General features: G+C 47.5%; 1 protein-coding gene across 2 annotated transcripts in view; it reads right to left on the bottom strand.

The window, feature by feature from the left end:
• LOC135510105 (cell division cycle protein 20 homolog B-like) overlaps nucleotides 1–13,660 on the bottom strand; it is a 41,765-nt gene that overhangs the window by 7,334 nt on the left and 20,771 nt on the right. Inside the window, exons 4-5 of one of the 2 annotated variants that reach the window (XM_064930980.1) lie at nucleotides 13,112–13,202; nucleotides 2,948–3,165 (exon numbers count right to left, since the gene is read on the bottom strand). In XM_064930980.1, coding sequence (XP_064787052.1) covers nucleotides 2,948–3,165; nucleotides 13,112–13,202 — 309 coding nt within the window. The remainder of the gene's footprint in view (nucleotides 1–2,947; nucleotides 3,166–13,111; nucleotides 13,203–13,660) is intronic. The other variant, XM_064930917.1, reaches the window with a different exon arrangement.

Here is a 13,660-nt window from a genome sequence, read left to right as displayed (position 1 = left end):
CAGAGGGAGATGGAGGGGAAGGGGAAGAAGCAGAGGGAGAAGGAGGGGGAGAGGCAGAGGGAGAAGGAGAGGGAAGGGGAGAGGCAGAGGGAGAAGGAGAGGGAAGGGGAGAGGCAGAGGGAGAAGGAGAGGGAAAAGGAGGGGGAGAGTCAGAGGGAGAAGGAGGGGGAGAGGCAGAGGGAGAAGGAGGGGGAGAGGCAGAGGGAGAAGGAGGGGGAGAGGCAGAGGCAGATGCAGAGGGAGAAGGAGAGGGAGAGGTAGAGGCAGAAGGAGGGGGAGAGGCAGAGGGAGAAGGAGGGGGAGAGGCAGAGGGAGAAGGAGGGGGAGAGGCAGAGGCAGATGCAGAGGGAGAAGGAGAGGGAAGGGGAGAGGCAGAGGCAGAAGGAGAGGGAGTGGGAGAAGGAGAGGGAAGGGGAGAGGCAGAGGGAGAAGGAGGGGAAGGGGAGAGGCAGAGGGAGAAGGAGGGGGAGGGGGAAGAGGCAGAGGGAGAAGGAGAGGGAAGGGGAGAGGCAGAGGGAGAAGGAGAGGGAAAAGGAGGGGAGAGGCAGAGGGAGAAGGAGGGGAGGGGAAGAGGCAGAGGGAGAAGGAGAGGGAAGGGGAGAGGCAGAGGGAGAAGGAGGGGAGAGGTAGAGGCAGAAGGAGGGGGAGAGGCAGAGGGAGAAGGAGGGGAGAGGCAGAGGGAGAAGGAGGGGGAGAGGCAGAGGGAGAAGGAGGGGGAGAGGCAGAGGGAGAAGGAGGGGGAGAGGCAGAGGGAGAAGGAGGGGGAGAGGCAGAGGGAGAAGGAGGGGGAGAGGTAGAGGCAGATGCAGAGGGAGAAGGAGAGGGAAGGGGAGAGGCAGAGGGAGAAGGAGGGGGAGAGGCAGAGGGAGAAGGAGGGGGAGAGGCAGAGGGAGAAGGAGGGGGAGAGGCAGAGGGAGAAGGAGGGGGAGAGGCAAAGGCAGATGCAGAGGGAGAAGGAGAGGGAAGGGGAGAGGCAGAGGGAGAAGGAGAGGGAAGGGAAGAGGCAGAGGGAGAAGGAGGGGGAGAGGTAGAGGCAGAAGGAGAGGGAGGGGGAGAGGCAGAGGGAGAAGGAGGGGGAGAGGCAGAGGGAGAAGGAGGGGGAGGGGAAGAGGCAGAGGGAGAAGGAGGGGGAGAGGCAGAGGGAGAAGGAGAGGGAAGGGGAGAGGCAGTGCGAGAAGGAGAGGGAGGGGGAGAGGCAGAGAGGGAGAAGGAGAGGGAAGGGGGAGAGGCAGAGGGAGAAGGAGAGGGAAGGGAAGAGGCAGAGGGAGAAGGAGATGCAGAGGGAGAAGGAGAGGGAAGGGGAGAGGCAGAGGGAGAAGGAGAGGGAAGGGGCAGAGGGAGAAGGAGGGGGAGAGGTAGAGGCAGAAGGAGAGGGAGGGGGAGAGGCAGAGGGAGAAGGAGGGGGAGAGGCAGAGGGAGAAGGAGAGGGAAGGGGAGAGGCAGTGCGGAGAAGGAGAGGGAAGGGGAGAGGCAGAGGGAGAAGTAGGGGGAGAGGCAGAGGGAGGGGGAGAGGCAGAGGGAGAAGGAGAGGGAAGGGGAGAGGCAGAGGGAGAAGGAGAGGGAAGGGAAGAGGCAGAGGGAGAAGGAGATGCAGAGGGAGAAGGAGAGGGAAGGGGAGAGGCAGAGGGAGAAGGGAGAGGGAAGGGAAGAGGCAGAGGGAGAAGGAGAGGGAAGGGAAGAGGCAGAGGGAGAAGGAGAGGGAAGGGAAGAGGCAGAGGGAGAAGGAGGGGGAGAGGTAGAGGCAGAAGGAGAGGGAGGGGGAGAGGCAGAGGGAGAAGGAGGGGGAGAGGCAGAGGGAGAAGGAGAGGGAAGGGGAGAGGCAGAGGGAGAAGGAGAGGGAAGGGGAGAGGCAGAGGGAGAAGGAGGGGGAGAAGCAGAGGGAGGGGGAGAGGCAGAGGGAGAAGGAGAGGGAAGGGGAGAGGCAGAGGGAGAAGGAGAGGCAGATGGAGAAGGAGAGGGAAGGGGAGAGGCAGAGGGAGAAGGAGGGGGAGAGGCAGACGGAGGGGGAGAGGCAGATGCAGATGCAGAGGGAGAAGGATAGGGAGGGGGAGAAGGAGAGAGAGGGGGAGGGGGAGAGGGAGGGGGAGACATGTCTTACAAACATCATTAACGTAGAACATGACATGCACATGGTCGTGCTAAGCTAAACCTAACCTCACTGTAAGCAGGAAATCACTCCACTGTGTTTGAAGATGTGATATTGTTCTGTCAACATACTTTCAACATGAAGACCTGCCTACAAAACAATCCAACACCCTCAAAAGGAAACAACACAAATATATCATTATATTAAAGCAGCCAGGTCACCCGTGATACAAGTCCGTATTTGACGTCCGTCCATGTCTGTAGATGTCGGGAGAGGACGTGGAAACCGTCCACTAGGGGGCAACAGTGAGCGCGTAGGTTTCAGTTGTGGACATGGGGATGGTCGACGGGAGTAAGCATTTGCCTCTGATCACAGAGGTTGCAATTTCAAATCCAGCGATAGAAAGTTGGTTTTGATATTTTTGTTTTTTAAGCCTATTCCAGATCTTTAACCCTTACCTTAATCATTCGGAGTTAACGCCTAACCTTACGATTTCAACTTTTAATAACTTTAAAATGTGACGTTTGAGAAACACGGAGCAACGTCTAATTCTGACATGAGACGGTGAGAGCTAGTCGATTAAAGACACTCTAGAACATGTGTAATAATTTCAGACAGTAGTTTTGAAAGTGGTGCTCACAAGCTAAAAGTGGTCCCTGTGTGATATGTTACCAATGGAATTAGTGCAAAATATTTATTTTTTTCTTAAACATTTATTTTTGGGTGGTGGGGGGGGGGGGGATATCAGCTTTAATATTACCGATAGGTTCTATCAATTAAATTTATTTGCAGCATTTTGATTTTTGCGCAATAAATTTTAGGAATTTGTTGTGCTAAAGGTTCGAGCATGTTTGTCTCCACCTGCACGTCGCCCTCCTTGGTCCCGATGCCCAGTGTACATCCATCTCTGCTCCAGGACACAGAAGACACAGAGTGAGACAGGCTCAGCGGGAGAGAAGGTGCTGCTCTGGGATGGATGCAGCCCTGCAGAGTGGGTGTGTCCCCCTTCCACAGGAACACGTCACATCCCAGGGCTATGGCCACGATTCCACTGTTACTCCAGTCCAACGGGTGGCTGTCTGAGGAGAGGAGAAAGATTTTTAAATTAACAAACGTTCTATTTTACACATAGTATTTGCAGTTACAGTATTCTACTAAATAGACAGCTCTGTTTGTGTGTATTATCACAACAAGTTAAAGTTTGACCTACGAATTTTGTGATTTTGTGTTCAATGCTCTACAACCAAGTTTTCTTAGTGTCCAATAAGCTTTCTCTGCCCTTAACCTTGTTCTGAACACCTCCAAAACAAAGGTCATTTGGTTTGGTAAGAAGAATGTCCCTCTCCCCACAGGTGTGAATACTACCTCTGAGGGTTTAGAGCTTGAGGAAGTCACCTCATACAAGTACTTGGTAGTATGGCTAGACGGTACACCGTCCTTCTCTCAGCACATACCAAGGCTGCAGGCTAAAGTTAAATCTAGACTTGGTTTCCTCTATCGTAATCGCTCCTCTTTCACCCCAGCTGCCAAACTAACCCTGATTCAGATGACCATCCTACACATGCCAGATTACGGAGACATAATTTATAGATCGGCAGGTTAGAGTGCTCTCTAGCGGCTCGATGTTCCTTTACCATTCGGCCATCAGATTTTCCACCAATGCTCCTTATAGGACACATCACTGCACTCTATACTCCTCTGTAAACTGGTCATCTCTGTATACCTGTCGCAAGACTCACTGGTTGTCTCTACCTTCTTTCCCTTTGTGCTGCTGTCTGTGCCCAATAATGTTTGTACCCTGTTTTGTGCTGCTACCATGTTGTGCTTCTACCATGTTGTGATGCTACCATGTTGTGCTGCTACCATGTTGTGTTGCTACCCTGTTTTGTGCTGCTGCCATGTTGTGCAATGCTACCCTGTTTTGTGATGCTACCCTGTTGTGATGCTACCCTGTTGTGATGCTACCCTGTTTTGTGATGCTACCCTGTTGTGCTGCTACCCTGTTGTGATGCTACCCTATTTTGTGATGCTACCCTGTTGTGCTGCTACCATGTTGTGATGCTACCCTGTTGTGATGCTACCCTGTTTTGTGCTGCTGCCATGTTGTGCTGCTACCATGTTGTGCTGCTACCCTGTTGTGCTGCTGCCATGTTGTGCTGCTGCCATGTTGTGCTGCTACCATGTTGTGTTGCTACCCTGTTGTGCTGCTACCATGTTTTGTGCCTCTACCCTGTTTTGTGCTGCTGCCATGTTGTGCTGCTACCATGTTGTGCTGCTGCCATGTTGTGCTGCTGCCATGTTGTGCTGCTGCCATGTTGTGCTGCTGCCATGTTGTGTTGCTACCATGTTGTGTTGCTGGACGTGTTGTGTTGCTACCATGCTGCGTTGTTGTCGTAGGTCTCTCTTTATGTAGTGTTGTCTCTTGTCGTGATGTGCGTTTTGTCCTATATTTTTATTTCATTTATTTTTAATCCCAGGCCCCGGTCCTCACAGGAGGCCTTCAGTGGGTCATATGATTGAGTGTAGTCTGGCCCAGGAGTGGGAAGGTGAACGGAAAGGCTCTGGAGCAACGAACCACCCTTGCTGTCTCTGCCTGGCCGGTTCCCCTCTTTCCACTGGGATTCTCTGCCTCTAACCCTATTACAGGGGCTGAGTCACTGGCTTGCTGGGGCTCTCTCATGCCGTCCCTGGAGGGGGTGCGTCACCTGAGTGGGTTGATTCACTGATGTGGTCATCCTGTCTGGGTTGGCGCCCCCGCCCCTTGGGTTGTGCCGTGGCGGAGATCTTTGCGGGCTATACTCAGCTTTGTCTCAGGATGGTAAGTTGGTGGTTGGAGATATCCCTCCAGTGGTGTGGGGGCTGTGCTTTGGCAAAGTGGGTGGGGTTATATCCTTCCTGTTTGGCCCTGTCCGGGGTGTCCTCGGGTGGGGCCACAGTGTCTCCTGACCCCTCCTGTCTCAGCCTCCAGTATTTATGCTGCAGTAGTTTATGTGTCGGGGGGCTGGGGTCAGTTTGTTATATCTGGAGTACTTCTCCTGTCCAATTCGGTGTCCTGTGTGAATCTAAGTGTACGTTCTCTAATTCTCTCCTTCTCTCTCTCGGAGGACCTGAGCCCTAGGACCATGCCCCAGGACTACCTGACATGATGACTCCTTGCTGTCCCCAGTCCACCTGGCCGTGCTGCTGCTCCAGTTTCAACTGACCTGAGCCCTAGGACCATGCCCCAGGACTACTTGACATGATGACTCCTTGCTGTCCCCAGTCCACCTGGCCGTGCTGCTGCTCCAGTTTCAACTGTTCTGCCTTATTATTATTCGACCATGCTGGTCATTTATGAACATTTGAACATCTTGGCCATGTTCTGTTATAATCTCTACCCGGCACAGCCAGAAGAGGACTGGCCACCCCACATAGCCTGGTTCCTCTCTAGGTTTCTTCCTAGGTTTTGGCTTTTCTAGGGAGTTTTTCCTAGCCACCGTGCTTCTACACCTGCATTGCTTGCTGTTTGGGGTTTTAGGCTGGGTTTCTGTACAGCACTTTGAGATATCAGCTGATGTACGAAGGGCTATATAAATAAATTTGATTTGATTTGATTTGATTTGATTTTGGTAGGCCGTCATTGTAAATAAGAATTTGTTCTTAAAACTGACTTGCCTCGTTAAATAAAAGTTAAATAAAAAATACATGCATACATACAATCTGATTGTGAAGACAAACACTAACAACTGCATATGATCTTCCAGTGAACTTAACATATCGTCTGATTTTGGAATTTATATTTCACTTCCTGGAGAATCTGTTAAAGAGAGGTTGCGTCACTCTATATGTTCCATTAACTAGAAGATAAACACACGCATTACCAACACACACACACACACACACACACACACACACACACACACACACACACACACACACACACACACACACACACGTTCCCAGAAATGCATAATCTGACAAAGATCTGGGTAAAGAATTAAGCTTGAACCCTATCCAAAAGACAAACGTCCATTCTTTCCAAAGCTATAGCAAGATCACACCAGATAGACTACAGTATTCAACGTTTGTCCAGGTCCCCAAGACGTCAATACCACTAGGAGCAACATTTTTTTTTATTCCACCTTTATTTAACCGGGTAGGCAAGTTGAGAAGAGATAAAGATAAAGCAAAGCAGTGCAACAAACAACAACACAGAGTTACACATGGAATAAACCAAACATAGTCAATAATACAGTAGAAAAATCCAGTGTGCAAATGAGGTAGGATAATGGAGTTAAGGCAATAAATTGGCAATAGTGGCAAAATAATTACAATATAGAAATTAAACATTGGAGTGATAGATGTGCAGAAGATGAGTGTACAAGTAGAGATACTGGGGTGCAAAGGAGCAAGATAAATCAATAAATACAGTATGGGGATGAGGTAGTTGGATGGGCTATTTACAGGTGGGCTATGTACAGGTGCAGTGATCTGTATGCTGCTCTGGCAGCTGGTGCTTAAAGCCAGTGAGGGAGATATGAGTCTCCAGCTTCAGAGATTTTGGTTGCAGTTCCCAGGTTGTTGTAGCATTACCCCAGTTAACCAGGGGTAATGAATGCCTACATTTAACTGTCAATTTTTCTTAAGCTTAACCATCAAGTGTTTTTTGTTTAAACAACCGTAACGGATTTGGTAACTATAACACAATGGATACGCTTGGTAGCTATAACACAATGGATACGCTGTTAGCTATAACACAATGGATACGCTTGGTAGCTATAACACAATGGATACGCTGTTAGCTATAACACAATGGATACGCTTGCCAGCTATAACACAATGGATACGCTTGGTAGCTATAACACAATGGATACGCTGTTAGCTATAACACAATGGATACGCCTGGTAGCTATAACATAATGGATACGCTGTTAGCTATAACACAATGGATACGTTGTTAGCTATAACACAATGGATACGCTATTAGCTATAACACAATGGATACGCTGTTAGCTATAACACAATGGATACGCTGTTAGCTATAACACAATGGATACGCTGTTAGCTATAACACAATGGATATGCTGTTAGCTATAACACAATGGATACGCTGTTAGCTATAACACAATGGATACGCTGTTAGCTATAACACAATGGATATGCTGTTAGCTATAACACAATGGATACGCTTGGTAGCTATAACACAATGGATACGCTTGGTAGCTATAACACAATGGATACGCTGTTAGCTGTAACACAATGGATACGCTTGGTAGCTATAACACAATGGATACGCTGTTAGCTGTAACACAATGGATACGCTGTTAGCTATAACACAATGGATATGCTGTTAGCTATAACACAATGGATACGCTGTTAGCTATAACACAATGGATAAGTTGTTAGCTATAACACAATGGATACGCTATTAGCTATAACACAATGGATACGCTGTTAGCTATAACACAATGGATAAGCTGGTAGCTATAACACAATGGATACGCTGTTAGCTATAACACAATGGATACGCTGTTAGCTATAACACAATGGATAAGCTGTTAGCTATAACACAATGGATACGCTGTTAGCTAAAACACAATGGATACGCTATTAGCTATAACACAATGGATAAGCTGTTAGCTATAACACAATGGATAAGCTGTTAGCTATAACACAATGGATACGCTGTTAGCTATAACACAATGGATACGCTGTTAGCTATAACACAATGGATACGCTGTTAGCTATAAGACAATGGATACGCTGTTAGCTATAACACAATGGATAAGCTGTTAGCTATAACACAATGGATACGCTGTTAGCTATAACAATGGATAAGCTGTTAGCTATAACACAATGGATACGCTGTTAGCTATAACACAATGGATAAGCTGTTAGCTATAACACAATGGATATGCTGTTAGCTATAACACAATGGATAAGCTGTTAGCTATAACACAATGGATAAGCTGTTAGCTATAACACAATGGATACGCTTGGTAGCTATAACACAATGGATACGCTGTTAGCTGTAACACAATGGATACGCTGTTAGCTATAACACAATGGATATGCTGTTAGCTATAACACAATGGATACGCTGTTAGCTATAACACAATGGATACGCTTGGTAGCTATAACACAATGGATAGGCTTGGTAGCTATAACACAATGGATACGCTTGTTAGCTATAACACAATGGATACGCTGTTAGCTATAACACAATGGATAAACTGTTAGCTATAACACAATGGATACGCTGTTAGCTATAACACAATGGATACGCTTGTTAGCTATAACACAATGGATACGCTTGTTAGCTATAACACAATGGATATGCTGTTAACTATAACACAATGGATACGCTGTTAGCTATAACACAATGGATACGCTGTTAGCTATAACACAATGGATACGCTGTTAGCTATAACACAATGGATAAACTGTTAGCTATAACACAATGGATACGCTGTTAGCTATAACACAATGGATAGGCTTGGTAGCTATAACACAATGGATACGCTTGTTAGCTATAACACAATGGATATGCTGTTAGCTATAACATAATGGATAAGCTGTTAGCTATAACACAATGGATACGCTTGTTAGCTATAACACAATGGATACGCCTGGTAGCTATAACATAATGGATACGCTGTTAGCTATAACACAATGGATACGCTGTTAGCTATAACATAATGGATAAGCTGTTAGCTATAACACAATGGATACGCTGTTAGCTATAACACAATGGATAAGCTTGTTAGCTTTTTCTTAACCTGGATAATACTCGCCAGTCTAGCTTCCCTGCTCCACCCACCGCTGCCCCCTGGACACTGATCACTTGGCTACATAGCTGATGCATGCTGGACTGTCCATTAATCACGGTACTCCATTCTGCTTGTTTATGTTTTATCTGTCGGCCCCAGCCGCACTCAGGCTGTGTGTAGTTAATCCGACCCTCCCTGCCTAGTCAATGCCATTTTACCTGCTGTTGTTGTGCTAGCAGATTAGCTGTTGTTGTCTCAACTACTGTTTTAGCTACTGTCTCAGCTAGCTCTCCCAATTAAACACCTGTGATTACTCTATGCCTCGCTGTATGTCTCTCTCAAATGTCAATATGCCTTGTATACTGTTGTTCAGGTTAGTTATCATTGTTTTAGTTTACAATGGAGCCCCAAGTTCCACTCTTCATACCCCTGATACCTCCTTTGTCCCACCTCCCACACATGCAGTGACCTCACCCATTACAACCAGCATGTCCAGAGATACAACCTCTCTCATCATCACCCAGTGCCTGGGCTTACCTCCGCTGTACCCGCACCCCACCATACCCCTGTCTGCGCATTATGCCCTGAATATATTCTACCATGCCCAGAAATCTGCTCCTTTTATTCTCTGTCCCCAACGCTCTAGGCGACCAGTTTTGATAGCCTTTAGCCGCACCCTCATACTACTACTCCTCTGTTCCGCGGGTGATGTGGAGGTAAACCCAGGCCCTGCATGTCCCCAGGCACCCTCATTTGTTGACTTCTGTGATCGAAAAAGCCTTGGTTTCATGCATGTCAACATCAGAAGCCTTCTCCCCAAGTTTGTTTTACTCACTGCTTTAGCACTCTGCTAACCCTGATGTCCTTGCCGTGTCTGAATCCTGGCTCAGGAAGGCCACCAAAAATTTGGAGATTTCCATACCCAACAATAACATTTTCCGTCAAGATAGAACTGCCAAAGGGGGAGGAGTTGCAGTCTACTGCAGAGATAGCCTGCAAAGTAATGTCATACTTTCCAGGTCCATACCCAAACAGTTCGAACTACTAATTTTGAAAATGACTCTCTCCAGAAATAAGTCTCTCACTGTTGCCGCCTGCTACCGACCCCCCTCAGCTCCCAGCTGTGCCCTGGACACCATTTGTGAATTGATCGCCCCCCATCTAGCTCCAGAGTTTGTTCTGTTAGGTGACCTAAACTGGGATATGCTTAACACCCCGGCAGTCCTACAATCTAAGGTAGATGCCCTCAATCTCACACAAATCATCAAGGAACCCACCAGGTACAACCCTAAATCTGTAAACAAGGGCACCCTCATAGATGTCATCCTGACCAACGAGCCCTCCAAATACACCTCCGCTGTCTTCAACCAGGATCTCAGTGATCACTGCCTCATTGCCTGTATCCGCTACGGAGCCGCAGTCAAACGACCACACCTCATCACAGTCAAAGGCTCCCTAAAACACTTCTGTGAGCAGGCCTTTCTAATCGACCTGGCCCGGGTATCCTGGAAGGACATTGACCTCATCCCGTCAGTTGAGGATGCCTGGTCATTCTTTAAAAGTAACTTCCTCACCATTTTAGATAAGCATGCTCCGTTCAAAAAATGCAGAACTAAAAACAGATATAGCCCTTGGTTCACTCCAGACCTGACTGCCCTCGACCAGCACAAAAACATCCTGTGGCGGACTGCAATAGCATCGAATAGTCCCCGCGATATGCAACTGTTCAGGGAAGTCAGGAACCAATACACGCAGTCAGTCAGAGCTAAGGCCAGCTTCTTCAGGCAGAAATTTGCATCCTGTAGCTCCAACTCCAAAATGTTCTGGGACACTGTGAAGTCCATGGAGAACAAGAGCACCTCCTCCCAGCTGCCCACTGCACTGAGGCTAGGTAACACAATCACCACCGATAAATCCATGATTATCGAAAACTTCAACAAGCTTTTCTCAACGGCTGGCCATGCCTTCCGCCTGGCTACTCCAACCTCAGCCAACAGCTCCGCCCCCCCCCGCAGCTACTCGCCCAAGCCTCTCCAGGTTCTCCTTTACCCAAATCCAGATAGCAGATGTTCTGAAAGAGCTGCAAAACCTGGACCCATACAAATCAGCTGGGCTTGACAATCTGGACCCTCTATTTCTGAAACTATCCGCCGCCATTGTTGCAACCCCTATTACCAGCCTGTTCAACCTCTCTTTCATATCGTCTGAGATCCCCAAGGATTGGAAAGCTGCTGCAGTCATCCCCCTCTTCAAAGGGGGAGACACCCTGGACCCAAACTGCTACAGACCGATATCCATCCTGCCCTGCCTATCTAAGGTCTTTGAAAGCCAAGTCAACAAACAGGTCACTGACCATCTCGAATCCCACCGTACCTTCTCCGCTGTGCAATCTGGTTTCCGAGCCGGTCACGGGTGCACCTCAGCCACGCTCAAGGTACTAATCGATAAAACACAGCACTGTGCAGCCGTCTTCATCGACCTTGCCAAGGCTTTCGACTCTGTCAATCACCATATTTTTATCGGCAGACTCAGTAGCCTCGGTTTTTCTGATGACTGCCTTGCCTGGTTCACCAACTACTTTGCAGACAGAGTTCAGTTTGTCAAATCGGAGGGCATGCTGTCCGGTCCTCTGGCAGTCTCTACAGGGGTGCCACAGGGTTCAACTCTCAGGCCGACTCTTTTCTCTGTATATATCAATGATGTTGCTCTTGCTGCGGGCGATTCCCTGATCCACCTCTATGCAGACGACACCATTCTATATACTTCCGGCCCGTCCTTGGACACTGTGCTATCTAACCTCCAAACAAGCTTCAATGCCATACAACACTCCTTCCGTGGCCTCCAAATGCTCTTAAACGCTAGTAAAACCAAATGCATGCTTTTCAACCGTTCGCTGCCTGCACCCGCACGCCTGACGAGCATCACCACCCTGGATGGTTACGACCTTGAATATGTGGACATCTATAAGTACCTAGGTGTCTGGCTAGACTGTAAACTCTCCTTCCAGACTCATATCAAACATCTCCAATCGAAAATCAAATCTAGAGTCGGGTTTCTATTCCGCAACAAAGCCTCCTTCACTCACGCCGCCAAACTTACCCTAGTAAAACTGACTATCCTACCGATCCTCGACTTGGCGATGTCATCTACAAAAATGCTTCCAACACTCTACTCAGCAAACTGGATGCAGTTTATCACAGTGCCATCTGTTTTGTCACTAAAGCACCTTATACCACCCACCACTGTGACCTGTATGCTCTAGTCGGCTGGCCCTCGACTACATATTCGTCGCAAGACCCACTGGCTCCAGGTCATCTACAAGTCCATGCTAGGTAAAGCTCCGCCTTATCTCAGTTCATTGGTCACGATGGCAACACCCACCTGGATATATTTATTTTTGAACGCTCCAGCAGGTGTATCTCACTGATCATCCCTAAAGCCAACACCTCATTTGGCCGCCTTTTGTTCCAGTTCTCTGCTGCCTGTGACTGGAACGAATTGCAGAAAATCGCTGAAGTTGGAGACTTTTATCTCCCTCACCAACTTCAAACATCTGCTATCTGAGCAGCTAACCGATTGCTGCAGCTGTACATAGCCTATCGGTAAATAGCCCACCCAATTTTACCTACCTCATCCCCATACTGTTTTTATTTATTTACTTTTCTGCTTTTTGCACACCAATATCTCTACCTGTACATGACCATCTGATCATTTATCACTCCAGTGTTAATCTGCAAAATTGTAATTATACGCCTACCTCCTCATGCCTTTTGCACACAATGTATATAGACTCCCCTTTTTTTCTACTGTGTTATTGACTTGTTAATTGTTTACTCCATGTGTAACTCTGTGTTGTCTGTTTACACTGCTATGCTTTATCTTGGCCAGGTCGCAGTTGCAAATGAGAACTTGTTCTCAACTAGCCTACCTGGTTAATTAAAGGTGAAATAAATAAAAAATAAATAGCTATAACACAATGGATACGCCTGTTAGCTATAACACAATGGATACACTTGGTAGCTATAATGAATTTCCATTCAAAATCTTATTTTACCTAACCCCTACCTCCTAACCCCTAACCCCTAACTCCTAACCCCTAACTCTATGTGTGTGTGTTTGTGTGTGTGTGTGTGTGTGTGTGTGTGTGTGTGTGTGTGTGTGTGTGTGTGTGTGTGTGTGTGTGTGTGTGTGTGTGTGTTGTGTGTGTGTGTGTGTGTGTGTGTGTGTGTGTGTGCGTGTGTGTGAGAGAGAGAGTGAGAGAGTGCCATGCACTCACAGTAGTCATCCTGCAGAGAGGGCAGTGCCAGAGTCAGCTGTGGTTTAGACTGGTCTGGAGTAGAGGGAGCCATATAAATGACAGAGAATGGCTGCAGGACAGATTAACACACAGAGACACACAGACACAGTCAGGTCTAAAACACACAGTGAAATTATACTGTAGCACAGGAGGCCGGAGGCACCTTCATTGGAGAGGACGGGCTCATAGTAAATGGCTTGAAAGGAATTCATGGAATGGTGTCAAATTTCATTCACTCCATTCCTGACATTATCATGAACCTTTCCTCCCGTCACCAGCCTCTCATGTACTGCTGACAGAGCAGTATTAAATAGAAATATAGCAGTCCTACTAAATATAGCAGTTCTACTAAATACAGCAGTCCTACTGAATATAGCAGTCCTACTAAATATAGCAGTCCTACTAAATATAGCAGTCCTACTGAATATAGCAGTCCTACTAAATATAGCAGTCCTACTGAATATAGCAGTCCTACTAAATATTGCAGTCCTACTGAATATAGCAGTCCTACTAAATATAGCAGTCCTA

The sequence above is a fragment of the Oncorhynchus masou genome, chromosome 1 (assembly GCF_036934945.1).
Source record: "Oncorhynchus masou masou isolate Uvic2021 chromosome 1, UVic_Omas_1.1, whole genome shotgun sequence".
Classification (NCBI taxonomy): domain Eukaryota; kingdom Metazoa; phylum Chordata; class Actinopteri; order Salmoniformes; family Salmonidae; genus Oncorhynchus; species Oncorhynchus masou.
This window is presented reverse-complemented; position numbering and strand designations above follow the sequence as displayed.